General features: G+C 50.5%; 1 protein-coding gene across 4 annotated transcripts in view; it reads right to left on the bottom strand.

The window, feature by feature from the left end:
• BRPF3 (bromodomain and PHD finger containing 3) overlaps nt 1-21,333 on the bottom strand; it is a 34,777-nt gene extending 13,444 nt beyond the window's left edge. For 3 of the 4 annotated variants that reach the window (XR_006818321.1, XM_046004997.1, XM_046004999.1), the window contains exons 1-9: nt 21,196-21,333; nt 16,608-18,084; nt 13,577-13,733; nt 10,939-11,070; nt 8,560-8,688; nt 7,958-8,270; nt 6,920-7,225; nt 4,816-5,322; nt 1,911-2,004 (exon numbers count right to left, since the gene is read on the bottom strand). Coding sequence is in view for 3 of the 4 variants with exons in the window: in XM_046004997.1 (XP_045860953.1) it covers nt 1,911-2,004; nt 4,816-5,322; nt 6,920-7,225; nt 7,958-8,270; nt 8,560-8,688; nt 10,939-11,070; nt 13,577-13,733; nt 16,608-18,058 (3,089 nt within the window). In the remaining variant the exon portion in view is untranslated. The remainder of the gene's footprint in view (nt 1-1,910; nt 2,005-4,815; nt 5,323-6,919; nt 7,226-7,957; nt 8,271-8,559; nt 8,689-10,938; nt 11,071-13,576; nt 13,734-16,607; nt 18,085-21,195) is intronic. The other variant, XM_046004998.1, reaches the window with a different exon arrangement.
• Nucleotides 21,334-22,244: the final 911 nt, after the last annotated feature.

Consider the following 22,244-nt stretch of genomic DNA (forward strand, 5'->3'; position numbering starts at 1 on the left):
GGTGTTCAATTATTAATAATTGAGTAAGTGACCCATAGAAGGCACAGCCCCAGTCTGCTCAGAAAATCATCAGGAAAGATAAACCCCAGCATAGTCGGGCAAGGGGATAGGATTAGTGAACACAGGTTCTTTCAAGGTTTTTTCTAGTTCTGTGATTATATGATTCCAGTCTAATTAGTAACTAAAAGGGTAACTGGGTGGCTCAGTTAGTTGAGCAGCTGACTCTTGGTTTCTGCTCAGTTTATGGCCTCAGGGTCTCGAGATCAAGTCTCATATCGTGCTCCGTGGTCAGCACAGAGTCTGCTAAAGTTTCTCTCTCCGTCTCCTTCTGCCCCTATCCTCTATGTGTGCATATTCTCTCTCTCAAATAAATAAAACTTAAGTAAAATCTTCCTTTATGTACTTATCACCACAGTGTAGGGAGTAAAAAAGGAAAGAAAGAAAAAGGAAAAAAAAATCTTACAGTTGGGGAGTCCTGAACTTCCTATTTTAAACCCTGAAATTCCACTGAGTTCCACTGAGTTAAAGAAGAAATGCCTTCCAAGGGCATTGGTCCCACACTAAGCAGGGCTCTAGAGAAACTGGTGGCATGGACTGGAGTTCCACACAAAATCGAACACATGGCCCAATCAGCAGGCTAACCAGAGGTTGGCCTGGCTCTCTTCCTGTGGTTCATGGCTGGGACGAGAGCCCTTCGTGGAGCAAAGGGCCCAACACACCTTCCACCCTTAGTCAAGGGCTAAGAGGGGATAGTTTGTTAATCTACTCCTACCTTATGCCAATGAACTGGGTTTCCAGGCATTATCTTTGAAAGGACTAAGGAATTCCAACCCAGGACCAAGGTGAAAGCATCTTGTAAGATTTTGAAAGCTCTGCCTCCTCTATGCCGAATACTGTGTTTCTTCCCCTCCACTGCCCCTACATCTCTAGAGGCCATGGAAGAAGAAAGCTAGGGTGATTTTGAAGCTTGGTGGGAGGGAAATCTCAAAGGAACCACATACCACGGCAGGGGAACTCCCACAGCCACACATGGCCCCTGCCCCCCAGAAGCCCAGTAGCCACAGTAGAGTGAGTACTAACAAAACACACTCAACCTGCCTTGGAAGCACTTCAAACCTGGATGTAGAGTCTTTTGGTGCTGCCCTGGGACCTCTCCTCCCCTACTCTGAACCCAGGATCCATTCAATGGCTATAATGGAGGACCATGAGTTAGCTTTCAGGACTTGTTTCTCCTCTGTGGCACTGAGGGTCTCCCATTTCCAATAATCCCACTCTCCATGGTGTCTGGCAGAGCACCCATAACACAGTGTAGGGATCCAATAAACTCTTGGACTTGGAAGAAACTTTAATGTTCTGGTCTCAGAAAGCTTCCATTCCGGTAAAAGAATGGAAAAAGAAACCCATCCTTTCCCAACTTGAGGATGGCAGAAGAGCTGGGGCCTTTGAATAAATGGCTATTCCAAACTTCCTATCTGCTCATTTCTTATTTGCCCACCACACCTCTCAAGATGCCTTTGCTACGATACCCCAAAAGGCAAAGGGCAAAACCGTGTCTGGAACTGGGTTATCAGAGTGGCCCAGCAGGGAAGGTGGGGGATTGGCTCAAATGTTAACTTTGCTGGGCAATAGAGATTTGGCTGTCCCTGCCCTCTGGAGCCAAATTCAGCTCTACAAACCCTGTAAAGCATCAGCGCCACTCCTCTCCTCCCAGGGGGATCAGCTTGAGAGGCAAGGGTTATCCCCATTTCGTAGGAGCTACCAGAGTTATAGACCAGAGGCCGCAGGCAATAGCAGGAGTGGGGGAAGAAAAATCTTAGATAAGCAGGAGGAGGTTCCATCTGTAGCTGAACAGAGAATAAAGGGGAAGGTGGCAGATCTGCCAACAAAGATTCGGGAACAACTGTTCTTACCTGCAAGCTTCAAATGCCAGTCCGCCACTGAGACCCAAACTACATTCGGAGTCAGACCCGCTTTCAGTGTGTTTTCCAAAGCCGTTGGTCACGCCTGCCAAGGACACAGAGTAAGCCTCAACTCGGAAACCCCCTTCCCCTGATCCATGCTGGAGAGTGAGGCAGCCGCCTCAGGAGGGCTCAGTGAGGAGGGTGGAAGAGGGTGGCTGTTCTTCCCACATGGGAAATAGGTCTTGGATGGCAGAAAGAACCCAGTGAAGACTTGGGGGAAATGTTGACTAGGGCAATGAGCAGACACTGCATTTTCCTTCCCATCCCTCTGGTTTAAGGGAAACACAGCACACAGTTCACACCAGTTACTGTCAGTTGGCTACAAAAGGAAATACCAAGACTTCCCTACTCCAGCTGGCTCCTAAGTCCCTGGATCTGCTTCTAATTTCAAGTCTCAATTATCAGGGAGTCTCCTCTGCCTCTTGGGGAGCCCACCCGCCTTGCCTCTTCAGATAAACACTCACACGCCCTATCCATCACACAGCTGGCAACAGCTAGCTTCATTCTTTTGGGATGGTGTCAGGGGAGGTTGGAGCAGGGTAGTGGCTGTGTCAGTCCCACCCCAAGATACCTAGCAGAGCTGGCCAGAGCTGAGAATGGGGGACGTGAGCACCTCTAAAGCAGACCTGACCTTGCTGGCCTGAGAGTCAAGAGTTCCCTGGGTCCTGGACTGGGCTCTGAAATACACGTCCCTTTTCCTCTTTAACATCTTCTTCTCCATTTTTTAAAATAATACCTTCTTACTTAAAGAGGACAGTATTAGGTATGAATGAGAGAAGGTCTCTTTATAGAAGGGGGCCCTTTGGAGGAAATGAAGGCTGTCTGGTCATCCCAGGGACATGATGCTCATGAGCTGCCAAGGCGTCCAACTCTCCTCTCTATTCCCTGATTCCTAATCACATTCCAGAGTCCTAGGAGTCTGGAAGCTGAGCCAAGAGCTCAAGAGCTCTCAGTCACAGACATCTTGGCCAGAGAACTGTGAGTACAAGCTACACCTGTAAAAGCAGGTGCCTGAGCCAAGATATCCGGACTCTAACCTGGCTCTGCCTCTAATGTTACAGCTTCTGTTTAAATCACGAAGCCAGCTGCGTCTCAGCTGCCTCGACTGCCAAAGACCAACACCTGTTTTTGGGAGACTCCACTAAGGTCCTACAGAAATATTCCTGGGTGCCAGGCCTCTGGGATGGTGGGGGATGAACAGATTCTAGCAGGTTCCCAAGCAGTAGGCCCTCTCAGGTTGGATGAGCCTGACGCCCAGACCTATTTCCCAATAGCGGGATTTTTCATTTTTAGTGCACAGCCCTCTCAGTGCTGTCTGGCTGCTCCTCATGGAGCGGAGACGACCGCGGTAACTGCAACCATCAAATGCTGCATGCTAAGTACTTCACACAGGCTATTTCCAATTCTTAGAGCCTCCTACTAGAAGTAAGAAATAAGTCTGAAAGGTTAATTCATCTGCCCAAGCCTATACAACTGGTCATAAGACGGGACTTGAACACTTGTCTGCCTAACTCCAGGCCTCAGACTCTTGGTTCCATATACTAATCTACTGACGGGGAAGGGAAGGTATTGCTAGAAACAAAGTGTTAGGTGGGAAGACAAAAAGCATATGCTGGCCACACAGCCCAAAGCCACCACATAAAAGAACGAGAGCAACACGAAAAGCAAAAGCCCAGAGCGGGCCCCTCCCACCAAGCAAGCTGCCCTCCCCCACCCCACTGAGACTGCACGACACCGTCTGCACCTCCAGGCCCCCTTCACCCATCCAGCCTTGGCTCCTGGTGCTCCAAGAAGCCCCTCTTCAAACTGTCCCTCACAGGCACTCTGTCCTTGTTCCCATACATACACACGGGCCTGAGCCCTTGGCTCCATCTACTCCCCGCTATTCTGCCTTCCTCCCACAGGACCAGCTCAGGCCCTGCCCCCTCGTGAAGCTTTCCCAAGTCCTCTAGCTCCTAGTTCCTGCCTGCCTCCAGCAGTGCTGTCCCCAACACACAACCACGCATGGTCCTCTAACATCTGTGCACCTCAGGACACCATCTGGTCTCCCCCCTGGATTGTGGACTCTTCCAGAGCTGGAACTCAGTCTGACTTACTGTATGACCCCATGATTGTGCTGGATGTGTAGTAAGGACTCTTTAGTGACAGAGCCCCCATTAGCCAGCCCTGGAGCCTCGTCTCCACCCACACCCTGGCTAATGCTGCTGCAGCCACACTGGCTTCCTCACTGGCCCAGGCACACAGGCATTTCCACCTCCAGGGCCTGTGCACTTGCTAGCCTATCTTTTTGAAGTGTTCTTCCCCCAGATGGCTCATGCCTCCAACTCCTTCAAATCTTTACTCAAATGTCCTCACCTCAGGCCTCCCCGGGCCACCCTCTCTAATACCACCCCAATAGCCCCTATTCCCCTTTCCTACAAGACTTTTTGCCACAGTTTCTAATGGAAAATACGATCTACTCATTTGCTTTTAGTCTTTCTCCCCTACAAGGGAGATTTTTGCCTTTTGCTCACTGATTTTCCCCCCTCGCCTAAAATAATGCCTCACAGAATTATCTGATGAATGAATAAACTAAAGTGAAGGTAGGAACTACTTTATGGCATTATAGCTTTGCATTCCCTTCAGGGCCAAAGAGGGCCCCAGACACAATCTGCCTGTCTCAAATTACTTTCTCAAAGCCTTTTCCTCCAGGCCCCTACTCATGCGCCAGGCCCAACTGTAAACTATGGAGCCCTCAATGCTTCTATTGGGTCCACAGGGACCATGAGGGAGGCAGTCAACTAGGGGGCGGTGCTGGCTGGCAAGGCAAAGCAGGAAAGCAGATGAGAAGTAGAGAAGTCACCGGCGTGGTCACCTGTCTCCTCTTCCAGTCGGGGGGACCTCTCCCCTTCGCTCTCACTACAGCTCCTGCTCCTTGGCCGTTTCCGGGAGTGCCGTTCATCATCGATGCTGGCTGGAGAGGCAGGAGAGCCCACCGCACCGTGGTCCTCGCCATTCTCCAGGGCCCTATCTGGGCTCCTCTGCAGCTTAACCCCATTCTTGGCCTTCTTGAAGAGGACTGAGGTGCGGCGGCCCACACCACTGAGTGGGGCACCAGCAGGGGCCTCAGGGGCCATGAGAGATACTCTGTTGATGCCATTGTCACTGAGCAGGCATTGCAAGGGCTCACTCCCAATCTGCAGAGGGGATTTTTCCAAGAGCTCATCTTCTTCCACCTTTTTGGGCTTTAGGAATCGGCTTGGAGGTTTGCTATCATTAATGGGTTTCAGAGTAGGGGGATCTGGAGGCGAGTCTTGCTCAGACAAGGAAGGTGCAGGCCCAGTGGGCTCCAGGGTTGGTGGGGGAGGCAGTTTGGAGTCATCTGTTAGAGAAAAAGAGAACCTGCTTGAACATTTTAGAAAAAGTCTGCACCTACAAGCCAGATACTGACACTGATGACCAAGAACCAAAGGCATAGGCTATTACAAATCTTGACGCATATGCCAGGTCTCCTTGTCTGAGGCAAAGAGAATGTAGAATTAATGAGTCTAAATCATGTGTATTAGAATCACCTAGAAAGTTTCTTAAAAATTCCAGTGTCAAGGTCCTATCCTAGACCAACTGAAACTAAATCTCTAACTATGGGGTATTTTTTTTAAAAAGCTTTACCAGGTGAGTCTGATGAAATGAGTGTTACAAACCATTACTCCACACCTGAGAAAACTGAAAGCCACCTGGCTTCAATCCTCAGGCAAGTTCAGCTTTACAGATTAGAGGTGCACGATGCCCATTCGACTCAAGTGTTTTCCCTTCTGTCAATGTACTTTGTCTCCTATCACCCAAGTAAAGCAAGTAGGACAAACAGAAAGAATAAGTTTACAAATGTGGAAAAATTAGAGCAAGTAAGTTAGATCAGTGGTTCCCAAACATGTCTGTTCGTTTGCCACTGTGAAACTCTTAAAAATTACAACTTTCAAGCCACAGCCCAGACTTCCTTCATCTGACTCTTTGAGAAGAAAGGCCTGGGAATTTTGTTTTGAAACCCGCTGGGAGAAGCTCTTCTGGCCAGTCACTGGGCAGGACTCTGCACTGCCACAGCCCAGGATTGGGATACAAGTGGCATGCTGACTGCCACCTAGGGAATCAGAAGGAGTGACTGCTTAAATGGGACCTCCCAGCCATGTCCTTATTCTTGGTCAACCTAAAATAAAATGGGCCCTTTCTTACAATTTGACCCCTTACGCTCTGGAGATAACTGAACCCTTCTAGGCTGTGTGGATGACAGATCATCCCCCCAAGCTGTAGGCTCAGTTCTGAGGACCTGTTTGAGGAGTACAATTTTGTCCCCAGTGAAGGGGAAGGATGGAAAGCAGCTCAGCTTTACGGCTGGTGAGTATCACCTCCGGACGTCTTTTGCAATCTGGCCTTTCTGCTTGGGATGGGCCTGTAGACTTGGCCAGCTGGGGCCAAAGCCATGAGGTAGCTCAAGAAGCCAGACAATCTTTAGGGTCTTTCTTCCTTTTCCATCCCCTATCCCCACAACTTCATCTGCTCTAAGAGCCTATCCGCATGATGGTTCAAGGTGAGTTAATATTTCACTACTATGTGCAATACAGTCATATCAGGTACAAAACACTATAATGCTTCCTTACTGGTTAGTGAAGACCTGCTGGTCCCCAGTCTCTGAAACTCCCCGAGCCTGTCCACAATCTAGCAATTTAACATCCCCGTCAGTGGTCCCCAAGAACACACTCTAATACAACAGCCAACATCCACTCTGCTGACTTTTGGTCTCTACTGATTATTAAGTATTTTGGATATCATCCCTGGATATACATGGAAGTGTGACCCCTCCAACAGTTTTTGCTTGCCCACAAGAGTCAGACCTAAGCTCAGGGAAGGATGCTTCCACTATGGGATTTCAGCTCAACCCTTACTCCGTTACATAGGCCTCCAACCCCTATTGCCCCATCTCTCACCTCTGTCCCCATCGTCTTCTGGCTCCTCCTGTGGGGACTGCTCCAGCACAGCCGCATCCCCCTGGGGCCCTGCTGGCAGCTCCCCATTGGAAACAGTCTTGTTCAGTGATGGTAGCTGTGGTGGTGGTGGTGGCTGCGCCAGCTTCTGCCGAAGGGCATTGATCTCCCTGCGCAGCAGGCGGACGCGGCGGGTCCGGGCTCCACTGGACCGCATGGCGCTCACCAGGTCCAATTTCTCCAGCAGCTCCTTCAGCTGCACCTCCGGGGACAAATGGGCCCGGTTCTCTGGGATGAGGATGTTGTCCACTGCCAGGGAGAAGGGAGGACAGAAGGGGCTGAAGGACCTGCCCAGCCCAGGGCAAAGGGAAGGGACTGAATCCTTTGGATGCAAAATATTCTCCTGGAATGCTTGGGCCAGTGGCTTCTAGCAGTGTCACTGTGAGGCCTCGGCCCTGGTAACACCACCGCCCGGAGGGCAGCCACAGGGACAAGGTCAGAATCTGGGAAACATCTGCAGGAAGCAGTTCACAGTCGTAATTACAGGCTCCGTGGAGCAGGCACGAGGCAGCTTGGCAATCCCCCGGCCTGTGACTGGCTACTGCCACCGAGAAGCAGACAGCAGGGACAGGCAGAGTGCAAGGCTCAGAAGAAATTCTGTTTTCCTGCTTCTCTACCTCCACTCCTCTAAAAAAGCCAGACATACACTAGCATTGCACTCTCTCTGCTCCATGCTCCAAAGCCACAGAGAGGGCGTCCAGAAGAGGAAGACCCCTTGGAAGGATTTAGCTTTTCAAACAGACAGCTAGTACCTGATTTCCTTTCCTGCCACTCAAGAAATACTCGGCGAATTAGTTAAACTTTAACTCCTGGAACCACTGCAGCCATAAGCAGGTATATCTCAGCCTGTGCCTCCTCTCAGCTCTCCTCCTCATGTCTACCCTATATAGCTCCAAGGCCCACCCTGATCCCTGGCTCTCTGGGCTCCATCCCTGTGCCTCCTCCTGGTCCCTCTTCTCCCCACCCATCCAGGCTTCTCACCGTCTTCCCAGGAGAAGCGGTAAAAGTCCTCCAATTTGGGTGACTCAGGCAAGTGGGTGCCCCTCTCGGGGTCATAGCCGATGTTCTCTGCCTGCCGCCGGGCATGCCGCAGAATGGCCCCTCCCAGGTCCCGCAGGCGGACAGCTGCTCGGTGGAAAATTGTGTCTTTAGCATTATACTTCATGCAGTTGGTAACTATAAGGTTAAAGTCCTCCTCAAACTCCTCCAAGGTGTGGTACAGGTGAGACTCCAGCTTCCGCCTCATAGTAGAAAAATCCATTGGCTTGGATATGAATTCCAGGTAATCTGGAACCTAAACATATAAAACCTGTACAATTACAATAACCATTTACTAGCCAAACAGATGCACCCTTCACCGGTACTCTTGCCTCCCCGTTTTCTGGTTTGGCACACTGGCTCAGGCAGAGCCCTGAGGCCCTGTTCCCCCTGGCCTGCTGACCCCTCACTCTGGGCAAGTCTACTAGTTTGTCAGAAACCACCAGGTTTTGTCCACCCTATGGCCCAACCCCTTCCTGGCCTACTCAGACCCTGCTTCCAATTCAGGAGGGGCTCACTGCTCAGGAAGTGGTGAGGGAACTTGCCTCACTCAGGTTGACAGGTTCAGCAAAGATGTGAGCTGGATCCTTCTCCTGCAGCAAGTCCAGTGTGGTCCTTAGCAGCACGTTGAAGGGCATCAGCTCTAGCTCCATGGCAGCCTGCTGGACCTTGACCTGTGGAAAAGGTGGAAAGAGATCAGGATATCCCTTGCAGAGAGGCACCCAACAACTTCTTGATAACTTTCACCAATCATGTACAACAAATTTTCACAGGACATAAGCTGACCAGTATATGAGGAGCGATCATCCAGCCCTCAGCCCAGAAATAATGACCAACAGCTACCACTTTGTGGCTGTTTCCTATGTATCAAGCACCATACCAAAAACTTACAATAATATGTTAACACTTTCATAGTCCTTCTTAAATGCCAAGTAACATTCTAAACATTTTATATGATATTTTATATAAATACAAGCATTTTATATAATATAATGAGGTAGGTACAGATGAGGCATTTTACAAAGAAGCAACTGAAGCACAGCGAGAGTAACTGGCCTGAGGCTACACAGCCAATAACGGGCAGAGTCAGGATTCAGTCCCAGACAGTCTGATTCCAGTGTGTGCTCCTGACTACTATGCCATGCTGCCTCTCTAGATTACCTCAGTTTATCATCACAATAACCCTGAGGGAGAAATGGCTATTATCCCCATTTTACAAATATGGAAACTGAGGTTTGGAAAGAGGAGGACGAGAAGTCACTAACACGACAAGATAGGATTTGAAGCCAGGTCTGACTTCATCCAAAGAGCACACTGATGATTTAAAACGTGACTTGGGCCAGAATTCTCACTTAGTATGCTGAGGTATCAATCCCACCGGCCCGTGGGGCATCTGGGTTGGCCTGGGATAACGAGGGCCTGGAGGATTCCCTCCTCAGGGAGCAGCAGCCTTGTGCATTTACAGTAGTATGTTGCACAAATGAGATTTTCTACATATGCCCTAACATTACATGGTTGGGAAGCCATGGATTAGGCTATGAAATGTTCCTTCTTCCTGGTGACATCAAAACAGGCCTGCCTGCTTCCTTTTCCCTTTTATTTCCCTGAACCGGAGGCAAGAAGCAAAGCTCAGCTGTGGGACTGGGCCTGAGATGGCACAGGCAGTTTGAATCCATGGAGAAGTCCTGAGATGCCCTCCAAGCCACCCACACATGCTAGGTACAGCAAGAGCTGCCCAGTCTCTCAAAGCCTGTAGCCTCTGAGAGAAGGGCTTGTGCTGGGGCTGAACAGTGAAGGAGGGTTTGGACAAAGAAAGAAAGGAACATCTTTAACCCAGGCCTCTGAAGCATGCAAGTAACAGCTGCTATTCCTAGACTGAATAGAACAGTTTTGGCTTGTCATTCATTCAATTAATAGTATTTACTCTCTGCCATGTGCAGAGTATGCCAGTGGACACTTCAGAGAGGCAAAGACGATCAATAATGATGAGGAGGACACCAGCTGACACTTCAATAGTCACTATGACATCCCAGGCACTGTTCTAAGCTCTTTATATATACTAATATATCTCCTCTTCACAACCTTATGATATGGGTTCTGTTATTCCCCCCATTTTACAGTCAAGGAAACTGAGGTATAAAACATTAAGCAACTTACCAATGTCACATGAGCACCAAGTGACAGAACCAGGACTTAAACTCAGATCATCTGGTGGCACAGCTCATATTCCTAATCCCTGCGTTACACCACCTGCCTCAACGTTCCCCATGCTTAGATGCTCAGACCCTCCTTGGCTAAAGGTTGGAAAATTTCAATTAATCAAAACCATAAATGTTTTAAGGTCCAAGTGAAAACCCTCGGAAGCTCCCAGGCCAGCAGTGATGCCCATCAGAGTGGCCTGAGAAGCTTTTCAAAATACTCAAGATGAGGGGCGCCTGGGTGGCTCAGTGGTTTAAGCCGCTGCCTTCGGCTCAGGTCATGATCTCAGGGTCCTGGGATCGAGTCCCGCATCGGGCTCTCTGCTCGGCAGGGAGCCTACTTCCCTCTCACTCTGCCTGCCTCTCTGCCTACTTGTGATCTCTCTCTGTCAGGTGAATGAATAAAATCTTTAAAAATAAATAAATTAAAAAAAAATACTCAAGATGAGATTTTCTGAGTCAGAAACTCCAGAGATGGGCCCAGGCATACAATAATAAGCCTCTGCGTGAGGCCACCAGATGCTGAATCCCCGTGGTTAGAAGCCATGTGCAGCATCATACCCAATACAGACTAGCAGGCTGCAGTCCAGTGCTAAGCATCCAGTGCTAAGCAGGAAAGGGAGGAAGTGGACACCAGGCAGAGGTTCCTGGCTCTCCTGATGTCACACTGATAGTGGGAGAAAGAGATCTTGAACAAAAGCCCTGAGGCTGGCAGCTCTTCCCCACCTGTTCCCGCTTGAGCTTCTCTCTTTTGCGAATCAGCTCAATCAGCAGCCGTGCCCGTTCCAAGTCATGACGGAGCTTCTGCCAGTATTTTAGCTCTTCCTTTACTGCACTCGTCTTCTCATCTTGCTCTCGCTGCAGGAAGGAAGGGAAAGAAAGGAGGAGCTGGAGACCCGCTTCATGCCCAGAGTCCTCTCTGTGTTCCAGCCTCACAGGGTCTCGAGAGGTAAGGGCCCTGCACCCTGGTTGACCCACATTCCCAAGAACCCTTCTGCCTCCTCTCTGCCCCATGACTCCCTCCTGAGTTCCCCCAGCCTTGCAGCAACATTTCTTAACTGCCCCACAATAACCACGGCTGAAGTGAGAGCTGGGACTGCTTCCCCGCCTCCTAAGGATGCCAGGGGGCAGCTGTGCCTCTTGGGGCTAGGAAGAGTTTCAGAAGGAAACTAACAGACACCTTGGGGTGAAAGAATTTCACCCTAGAGCTGCCACTTGGCTAGAAAACAAAGTGAAGTTCTTACTACAAGCTTGTACTAACTGACTTGAACATACTTTAAAATACCACCAGCACCAAAAATCATGATTCCTGCCCTAGAAGAGGTTACAGTAGAGTTGGCGGAAGAAGAGGCATAGGGTTTGACACACAAGGGCATAGCAGTATAAACATAATAAAAACTCAAGAGATACACTGAATATAAAATGCTGAGAGGATATAAAATAGAGAGGATCTGAGTGTGTTGGGGAGGGCCAGGGAAGGCTTACCATAGAAGCAATCTTACTAGGGTTTCACATGGTGACAGACATAAGTGAACAAAACAAAGACCACAGGGAAGAAGTATGAAGGCAGAATTAGTGATTCTTTGCTTGATGAAAAAAATAGCCTGGCCAGAGAACCACAAAAGCCAAGGAATATCCAGAAATTCAGCTGGTAAGAAGCCTCAACTCCAGCAAAGGCACCTGGATGTGGCCTGCCCGGAAAGGGGAACATATTCTGGAAAAGGAATATACTGGAAAATGGTGTGTAAGACAGTATCCGTCGCACAGGAAAGAATTAGAGGTGGAAGACTCCCTAGACAGCTATTGCTGAAATTAAGGGGGTGAGGGGCATGGGTGAGCAGAGAAGCTGTAGCATGGGGACAAAGGACCACATACTGATAAACTCCTCCCAAAATAGCATAAGAGCTGATTGACTGTGGCTTGTCATGGAGGAAAAATCAAAAGTGACTCCAAGATGGGGAATGTCAGAGGTTAGGAGAGAGAAGGATCCATGTCAATAATGGGGAGGGGCCCCTGGGTGGCCCAGTCGGTTAAGCGTCGGGCTCTTGATTTTGGCTCAGGTTATGGTCTCCTGGGATCAAGCCCCATGTTAGGCTCTGCACTCAGTGGGGAGAATCCTTGAGGATTCTTTCCCTCTGCCCCTCCCCTTGCTCTCTCTTAATAAATCTTAAAAAAATAAAAGGGGGGGGGAATACATTTACCAAGAGGAAGGAAGATAATGAATTCAGCTTCCAATATCTGAATTCCAGGAAACAGTATCTACATGGACATCTGTGGGGCCCCTGCCCCAGAGGGACTGAGATCAGAAAAAAGGGATGAGGACAAAACAAGAAACATGGAGCTATTGCCACACTTACTTATAACTATGAGAGTGCAGGAGCTCTCCCAGCAAATGGGCAGCCAGTAGAGCCCCTGGGAATGTTACTACAGAGGAGTAAAAAGTCGGGTCAACACAAGGTGCAGCCAGCCACATGGAGGAGGAGGGAAATGGGGTCACAGAGAAGCTCTAAGACCAGGTGATCTATGATGTCAAATGCAGCGCAATGGCCAATATGGTGAGAATGTGAGGTACAGCTTGCTGGACGGGAAGAAGGTACCTGATGTTCTAGGGGAGCCTACAGAGGAGCAGGCGGACCACTTCAAGGAATGCAGACTTGCACTTCAGGACATTAGGTAAAAAAGACAAAAGTGCAATCGGATAGAACTCCGAGGGCATAAGAGTCACATAAAGATTGCTTCATCTCTGGGATGGTGGTGTGGAAATATTAGAAGGCAGAAGTAATGGAGCAAGTGAAGACAGAAAAAGAACTAAGACGGTTGAAAAAAACAAAACAAAACAAGAAAAAAAAAAAAAAAAAACAGGAGGGCTCCAACCAATTCAGTAAACGCTAAACGTGCAGGAGTTCTGTGGCTAAAAAGCTACCACAACTGGCCAGGCTCTGTGCTACAATTTAGATGGCATATTCATATGTTTTCTACGAAACATTTTTTGGCAGATGTCAGTATAGTGTCTTAAGGAAAGTGCTCCTTGTCCTAATTCATGCAACACGGCTGCCTGGCCCTCCTTCAACCCACTTCTTCCTTTCTGCCACGTCTATGAGGTTTTCCCTACATATATGGAAAGCTGGGCTTGCTTTCTACTCTCCCCTAGAATTTGCTTCAAAGTCAAGCCTCCCCCATCCAGAAGGACATGCTGTCTGGGCCCAAGAACTCTACATGCTAGAGGTCATGCCTAGGAGATGCCACCTGGAGGGGTGACCGCCTACAGGCAAAGGCTCTGCAGAGGGCTCAGGGAGGGTGTCCCAACCATCCCTCCTCCTCCTTCACACTCCACCTCCTCTACCCCTTCGATCACTTCACCTACCTGCTCGGCGTTTCTTTGGGACTGCAGGTGGGAGTGCAGGCGCCGGATGAGAGGGACGCCATTCCGTGCCTGCCGCTTCAGTAGCCAGTAGTTGTGAAGCCGCTGTATGAATTGGTTTTTCCTCTGAAAGGAGAGACCACTACAGATCTTGTTCAACCTTGAGTAGAGGCACAGGGAAGTGAAAGACAAGGTCAGTGGGCAACCCTGATTACAGCCTCCTTTTAAACCCTGTTTCATTTCTGAACCTTATATATAAAGGAAGAATAAAGTGGCCAAATGCCTCACGTCAGAGAAAGGCTTAAAAAAAGACAGCAAAGTTAAGCGGCTCAGATTCAGCATGAGATAGATGTATCACTTGATTTTCCATCTCCTACCTTATAGTCCTGATTCTCCAAAAGAACACTTTCCCAGGAATCCTCTTTCCTACGGTTCTGGATCTTGAGAAACAGACCTGTGCCCTGAACTCTTGATAAAGGCAGCAAAAGAGAGCAGGAACTTAAGTAAACCGTGGTCAATGTGGTCACTACTTCCTCTGCCCTATGGCTGAGGGTCCCCCCAGACCAGGGAATAATCCACAGGCAAGCTGGAAGGGAAACTACTAGAAGTGCACCAGGCTACTGCTTTCTGAGCTCAGATGCAACATCTTGGAGCTGTCTGACCTCTGGTTTTTCATGAAAGATCTCAGCAGCTTAAAAAGGTCTAATTTTGAATGAAAAGGAAAAAAAAAAGTACTGGATAAGAGGATGGAGAATCTGAAAACTTAGCTGGCTAAACTAACCCAACAGAGATCGTAAGGTCAGGATTTAAGCCAATAATACATGGGGCGGCGGGGGTGGGTGGGTGGTGGGAGAGGGTGGGAGTGAAAGGGGTAGGAGTTAATGAGAGCCTGTAATCTTTATCCTAACTAGCCCTGTTGTAAGGTTGGTAAGTCTCACGGTAACAAAAGATGGAAAGGCAGCTTAGAAACAGAGGCTGGATGAACTGTCAAAGTCACTAATGCAGCTAGGAAGCTGAAGGAGCTGGATGGGACGTGAATCGATGATCTCTCTGCTATAGCATCCTGTGTCCCAAAGTTGGCTCTCCACAGAGGAAACAAGGCCTCTCTGTTCCCCTGTTGTGTTTCCTCCACTTTTTCTCTTCATCTCACTCCACTGAGAGGAAGATAAGTGTGGCTAAACAAGAAAGTAGAAGCTAAAGATGGGCATGGTGGGCTAGACGTTGCTCACCCAGGCCCTGCGCCTTTCCACAGTCAGACATTCCTGCCCCAAAGCCAAGCTTACGAAATCAAGGCCTAGGCCTTTCCCCAGAGAACAGATCCCCCACCAATGCCCATGCCAAGCACACCTGCCCAGATGCAGGCAGTCCCCTCCCTCTACAACCGCTTGGCCATGGAGGGTTCCCACAGCATCTGTGCAGGTAGGGAAAAGAATAATAAAACAGCAGCAGCAGCAGTAGCCACCGTTTATTGAGCGCTTACTATTTACCAGGCACTGTGCTAAGTGCTTTACTTATACCATCTCATTTATTTCTCACAACAACCCTATGAGATTCATTTACAAAGAAATAAGGCTTAAAGAAGTAACCTGCCAAAGGTCACACAGGTAATAACAGGAGCATTCAAAGCAGGTCTGTCTAGTTTTTTCTTAGCCAGCATGCTAGGCTGGCCCCTGCAAGATATATCTATCAGAGCACACACGACAACCAAAAAAAAAAAAAAAATCTAGTCGCAGGGCACAGCCACCCTAAGGATGTTACTAAGCACGGACCGGCTCAACAACAGGGAAGAAGGTAGCTTACAACAGCTCTGTGACTAGAAGATGGTTCCAGTTGACTGAATTCTAACTCCAGCCATGGACTGCCACAAGAGCCTCTCCCCTCCTACTCTTCTCCATGCCTGTGCCTCCTTCGCAGACTGACAAGTCTGGGTGTGTGCTCCTCTTACAACAACTCATTCCCTGCTATCCTCCAGCACACTTGCCTCCCTATGCTTTTCAATAATAGAAACAGGCAACAGAGCCTGGAGGCATCATGAGTCCCAGCCTGTGGTTAGGTTCTATGCTTCCCACCTGGTTCCAGCCCTTTGAACAGGACTTGGCATATAGTAAGTACTCAATAAACACCTCATTGAATGAACAAAGGAGTGAACAACTTTACCTCCTGTGGCAGCAGTTTCTTCATCTGGGGGTGTGGGAGAAGGTGCAAGGACTACATTAGATCAATAATCTCCAAGATTCTTTCCTGTTCTAATACTGTTTACTTTGTAAAGAATATCACCCTTCAGATGAGCATCCACTGGAAAATCTTTCTGGTCTTTTGCTTTTCTGCCCTCCAACAACTACTTCATTGATAGTTAAAAATAGGTACAATGGTCCCTCTATAGACTCAGTAGGGAGCAAGGTGGTTTAGCTATACAGCTGAAACCGAGTGAGCCTCTTTCCCCTAAATCTAAAAGCTTCTCAAGAAGAGAAACAGCCATGTCTTCTCCACACCACCACCCCCTCACACAAAGCCCCCATCATTCCCAGAACAGAGCTTTCGGACAAGAGACACCCATACTGACCCCCTGAAACAGTGGTTCTCAGTTCTATCCCCATAGGGGTTTTTGGTAACATATGTGGGGAGTGTCTGAGTTTGTCACAAAGCCCATGCAATGAGGGAGGGGACGCAAATGGCACTTACAAAGATCAGAGATGCTAAACACTGAGAAAGTATGGGACTGTCCTAATAATGAAGAATTGTCCTGTCCCAAATGCCACTTGTGCACCTGTTGAAAAATACTGTTTTAGACACCCTTCACCTGGGTTTCTAAGCAACTAACTGTCTCACCTTGAAGCAAATGAAACATATTGCTCTTAGGGCATAATCAAAACCACAAACCAGATCAGGGTCCAAAGGAGAAGTCTAAATTTGACAGCACAGAAGAGAACAAACGTTCACCAACCATGCTTGGGGAATGAGGTCCTGGCTCAGGACCAACACCAGCCCAAGAAGAAACCATCGGTTCATGGGGAGCCCTCCTGGGCAGGCTTACCTATAAGAGGGTATCTGTGGGACAGCGACCATGGGGACAGCGGAGGGCGTATCTCGGCCCACTTCCTCCGGCTCCTTCTTGATCTTCTGCTTCAAAGTCATCTTGTTCTTCTTGGGCACCCCCTTGAGGGGGCCACCCACCCCACCTTGGCCTTCATCTTCCCCCTCCTCTTCCACCTCTTCCTTCTCTTCTTCCTCTCCACAGCCTTCCCTCAGCCCTTCCTCATCCCCAGTCTCACTGAGGCTCCCAGGGGAGTCCCCCTTCCTCCTACCAGTGGCAGCTCCTGGCGGCGAATGGGCCTCACAGTAGGCAGTCTTGCGTACTGTGAAGATGGTGCCGTTGAGGCTGGTCTCACGCATGGGCTCGATCTTCATGAAGAGCCCAGCCCGCTGTGCACATGTCACATGGAAGGCTGTGTAGCAGTTTACCTTATGGCACTGGATGGCTGCCCCCAGCCCCTTCTGCTTGCAGATATAGCAAGTGAGTTTCCAGCGGGCGGGCGGGATGTTGTCGATGCCCTCAATGGGCTCCAGGAACACGGTGTTAGCGAAGCAGACTTCAGGGATCCAGATGGCACACACCACGTGTGCCCAGTGCCCATCGCTGGTCTGTTTGAAGGCGCCACCCTTATTGGGGCAGAGGACGCAATCCACAGGCCGGGAGGGAGACTGCAGGCAGCAACGGCAGAGCCACTGGCCCTCGGGGATGTAGGGGACACCATAGCACTCCTGGTGTACAGCCAAGTTGCAGATGTCACAGAAGAGAATGACGTTGCTGTTGTGGCATTCATCATCCAGACACACACAGCAAAAGGCGTCTTCGTCAATAAGCGACTGCTGGGCCCCACTGCTGCGACTCTCCAAGTAGGACTCCTTCTCAAGCCGGTCTACCAGCAGCTCAAAGGTGTCTGCTGACACCAAACTGTGCCCATCTACACGCCGCTTCTCATTCACCATGTCCAGCCAGGCAAGGTCCTCCTCATCCATGTCATACTCTACCTCTGCATCCAGGTCTTCAGGTGGCTTCTCGATGTAGCGGTAATAGGCAGCAGGCAGCGGGGGGGCTTCTGGCTGGCTGCCTGAGTCCAGCATGCGAAAGCTGGGCTGTGGGAGGTGGAAAGAAGTGCCGGACGCATGCTTGGAACAGGACTCCTTTTTCTTGCCCTTGGAGGAGGGTTTTTTGGACTTGCCAGGGAACTGAGGCTGCTCACTGTTTTCCTTGTTGCTGTTGCATTCGGTGATATCCTGGGCGGTCAGTTCATCTTCTGTGATGATCTTGAGTGGGTCATAGATGCTGATTCGATGCAGGCGTCCATCAATGTCCACCTCGACAATCCGCTGGGCCTGGGCATATGTCAAGGTTTCCCGAGTAGGCGAGCACTTCAGACTGTAAGGGGATGGGGAGCGCCGGCCCTCGGCATTCTGCCGCGACTTCCGGCGAGGCTTCCTCATGGCACCTGGGAACCAAGGGAACAGGCCTAAGGAGAAACCAGGAGACTGGGCTGAAGGTTCAGGCATGCACTCATTTACCCTTCCACCTGAGTGGCCACCAAGAAAGAAGACTGTCTCTTCCCTCTGTCTGAACATCCTGTCCCTCAGACATCCACACAGCTTGCTCCTTCAAGTTTGGTTTTTGTTTTTTGTGGTTTTTTTTAACAAACACTGCTTCTCAATGAAAGCCTCTCCCACCACTCTCCCCTAAAACTGCAAACCTCTTTCATCTGCTTTATTTTCACTATAACACTCACAATTTTTATTATGCTATGTTATTTGCCTATTTATCATGAATGTTCATTTCCTTCCATTAAAAATGTAAGCTCCGTGAGGGGAAATATTTTTGTCTATCTTGTTCACTGCTGTATCCCCAGGACCTGGAATGGTGCTTGGCTCTTAAGTAAGCACTCAATAAGTATTAGCTGCATGAAAGAAATGCAACATGCCTGATCCCTGCCCTCCAGGTGTTCCATCAAATTGAAGGGACAGAAAAGTAAAGAGATCATTACAGTACAACATGGAGAGATGTCTAAAGTTCCAACGATATACATAAGGCTGTGGGATAGCTAACTATGGAAGAGAAAGGAGAAGCCGAGGGCTCAGAAAAAAAGAAAACAAGAATAATATGCACTTGCAAGCTCTGTACATGACCAGTAGCCCCATCATAGGATCAAAAGCTCATAGGTCTAGGGCCCTCTCCCAACCCATCTTACAATGATCAAAAAACCCTATCTCCTGACCACACCCAGGAGTGAAGAGACAAAGGCACCTGAAATGTCTACTATGTGGAATCTAAAGACTTCAAACTACAGTATGCAGGGTTTTCTCTGGAAATCGCAGCATTGAGGATGCACTGGCTAGTACATCTCTAAGCAGAAACACTGGAAGCTCTGGGAGTGGCCCCAGGTGGCACTGAGTTTTAAGTGGCCTATCTGGGACCCTCACTGGACTTACGGCCAACGTGACTGGGAATACACCTGAGGTAAACTCTCAAAGCACTCTGTTACCTCAAAAATTCCTCTCTCCCCAAATACTTACATTTAATCTACCCTTGTGCAGCAAGGACAAAGCCCTAAAGATTCCCACATCACTCTCTGGGTAAAGGGAACTATGACAAGCCCATAAGGAGCTGTGGTAGCAGTTACTGGAGGCCATCACTACCAGGAAAGACATTAGGGGATATGGTGCCCCAAGGTGTGGGCAGAGACTTGGAAAGGTACAAAGAGTGAGAGGATTTCAAAGAGAAAAAGAGATTGTCACCTTGGTTGCAGGATCTACCATTTTTATCTATGAAGCACAGATGATGATAATTTAACACATTTTTGTAAACTATAAATCCCTTTTACTTTTTTAAAAAGATACAATTTCTAAGTAATCTCTACCCCCATTGTGGGGCTCAAACTCAACTCCGAGATCAAGAGTTGCATGCTCCACCAACTGAGTCAGCCAAGAGGCCCAATCCCTTTTACTTTTAAGATTTCTCTCCACTAGTTTGGGAGGCAGAATAGCTTTTATCATTTCCATTTTACAGATGAAGAAACAAGCTCAGAAAGGTGTCACTCAACCCAAAGGTAGTTGAGTAATAAAGCTACAATTCACACTGAGATGATGTGTTGAACTCATCTCACTGGGAAGAAAACCACAGAGATGCCATGGTCTAGAATAAAATGAGGCTCTGCAGCACTCCAGGTGCTAATCTTGGCCCTGTGTGACGTGGAGAAAGTCACTTAATCTCTCTGTGCCTCCAGACTCCACCAATAAAATGAAAATAAAATCTACCTCTTAGGGGTTGCCATACGCTAATAAGGTTTATTAACATGCTTATTTAAAAGGCTTTCCAATCCCAAAGTGTGACTGAAACAAACAAAAAACTTGGATGAGGAACAGTGCCAGGCAGGCACACACCCCATCCGGGACAAAAGGCAACAGAATCATCATAGCAATTCTGTCCAGGTTCCAGAAGCCCTTGGCCACTATATGCCTGACAAATGTCAACTCCCTGGGGGTAGCCCCAGCCAAAAGACCTGCTTCATTGTCCCCACGCCCTCATGGGAAGGGAGATCCTTGCAAAGGTATGAAATTCTACCTCACACTAACCGGAAATAGTTTAGACAGAGGGTATGGAGCCTCCTTTGTTAAAGCGCTGTATATTCTTCCTACCTGCTACCTCCTTGCAGCCTGGGTTAGCCCTCACCCAGGCAGCAAGTCCGTGGAAAACCTCTTGGGTCCTACCCCAGCCTGTAAGCAGTGGACGGGCAAATTCTGGAGAGGGAAGGGCTCCTGCTGAGGAAATGAGTTTCACCCACAAGGAGCTTACAGTCCAGTTTTTTGGCGGGAGTTTCTCAACCCACACAGCCATTCCCACAAACACCTCCAAATACCCCCAACACCCCCGGGTCTCCTCAGCACGCCTAAGCCCCCACACGTCCAACCCACCCAGGTCCCCGAAGAACGAGGAGTTTCTGCAATTAGGCTGTATCCCCTGTACCCCCACGAGAGACTCATGAGACAGGGGAGAGCCCCATCCAAGGCTCTTGCTCCTTTAAAAAGGGCACCTCTTCCAGAAGAATCTTGACCCTTCCGAGGAGAAAGGAGGGAAATAACATCTCCACCCCTGAGGGGAGGGGGCGAGAGCGCCAGAGACAGACTGACGCGGAGTCCGACCCTCACACAGAGAAAGCTAGCGCCAGCGAACCAGCGGGGCAGAGAGGCGAGCGCCCATTGGTCGTTGCACCTGCCCGTCAGGAGGAACCAGGGGGGCAAGGGACGCTCAGGGGGTGGAACCCTCCTCTGGTCTGACCAATCGGAGAACATGGCGGGGGCGGGGCTCGGCGGCTCGCCAGCCAGGACCAGGGGGGAGGGAAACAAGATGGCGGCTGCGGGAGGGGGTCCTTGCTTTTCAGCTCCCCCCTCACCCGCCTTCTTCTTCCCCGCCGCCGCCCTCGCTCCAGGAGAGCGCTTTCGCGCCGCCCCCGCCCCGCTCGGGAAGCCCCCTGCTTCCCTCTCCCCGCCCCCCCACCCGCGCAATTCCTGGTCCCCGTAGGCCCCGCTGCCCCCGCCCTCGCTCTGTCCGGCCCCGCTGCCACCCCCATTACCTCAGCCGCCGGCCCGGCCCCACCGTTCGGGGCCCCTGGGCGCGGGCGGGCCGGCCGTCGAGCAGGTCGGCGCGGCCCGGGGAGCGGAGCGCGACCTCCTCCCGCGCTGGCCTCCGCGGCCACCGCCGTGCCCCCTCCCGGCCCGCACTGGGGCCCCGGCCCGGCTGCCGCCGCCGCTCCCGGGGGAGGAGGGGGAATGAAGCCGCTGCCGCCGCCGCTGCCGCCACGGAGCCCGGCCGAGGGGAGGGAGGGATCAGCCCCCAGGCAGGATCCGCCCCTCCGGCCTCCCCCCCGCCACCTCCACCCCTTCCCTCGCTCCCTCCCTGGCTCCGCGGGCTCTCCCGCTGAACAGGAGCGAGAGCGCGAAAGAGGGGGGAACGGGAAGAAAATCCCCCCGCCCGTCCCCGGCGCGGTGGCGGCGGCCGGGGCGGCGCGGAGAGGAGCGCGGAGCTGCCGCCGCCACGGGGCACCGTCCCTGGCTCGGCCTCACGGTGGCGGTGCGGACGCGGCAGGGGCGCGGAGCAGAGACGGGGTCTGCCCCCGCCGCGGCCAAGGCTCACCCCTGCCCAGCCTCCGCCGCGGGGCGAGCCCCACAAGGGAGCGGGGAACGTTGGGGTCGGCTTGGGAAAGACGGGGATTCCCTAACTCTTTAGAGTGCTCAGTCGTCCCCTCCCACTGTCCCTGCGGAGAGGTGACTACGGTTTGGGGCAACAAACCTCCTCCCCGAGCTTAGAGGGCTCCTCCAGAGGTTAAGCCAGGGCAGTCATTGGAGTCAAAACCGGCCTGTAGTTTCTTGAGGTGCAGGTGCCTGCACTACTCCCAGAAAGTCGTCCTTCCTCCCCGGCCGTGCTCTGGTCCGGAGGACAAAGGTCTAGCGATGTCCATCCCCTCCCCCAGTGAGGACAGCAGGAAAAGACCCTCTGTTTGTACAGGTGAGCGTCTTGTTCCCCGTACGACATCCTTCTTAAGAAACAGACCTGACTTTTCGTTATGTGCTATTCTCTCTCTTAAGTGTTTAAAAAGAGTAAACATAAAAGTTTGACAGTCTA

This window comes from Meles meles, chromosome 5, assembly GCF_922984935.1.
Source record: "Meles meles chromosome 5, mMelMel3.1 paternal haplotype, whole genome shotgun sequence".
Taxonomy (NCBI): Eukaryota; Metazoa; Chordata; class Mammalia; order Carnivora; family Mustelidae; genus Meles; species Meles meles.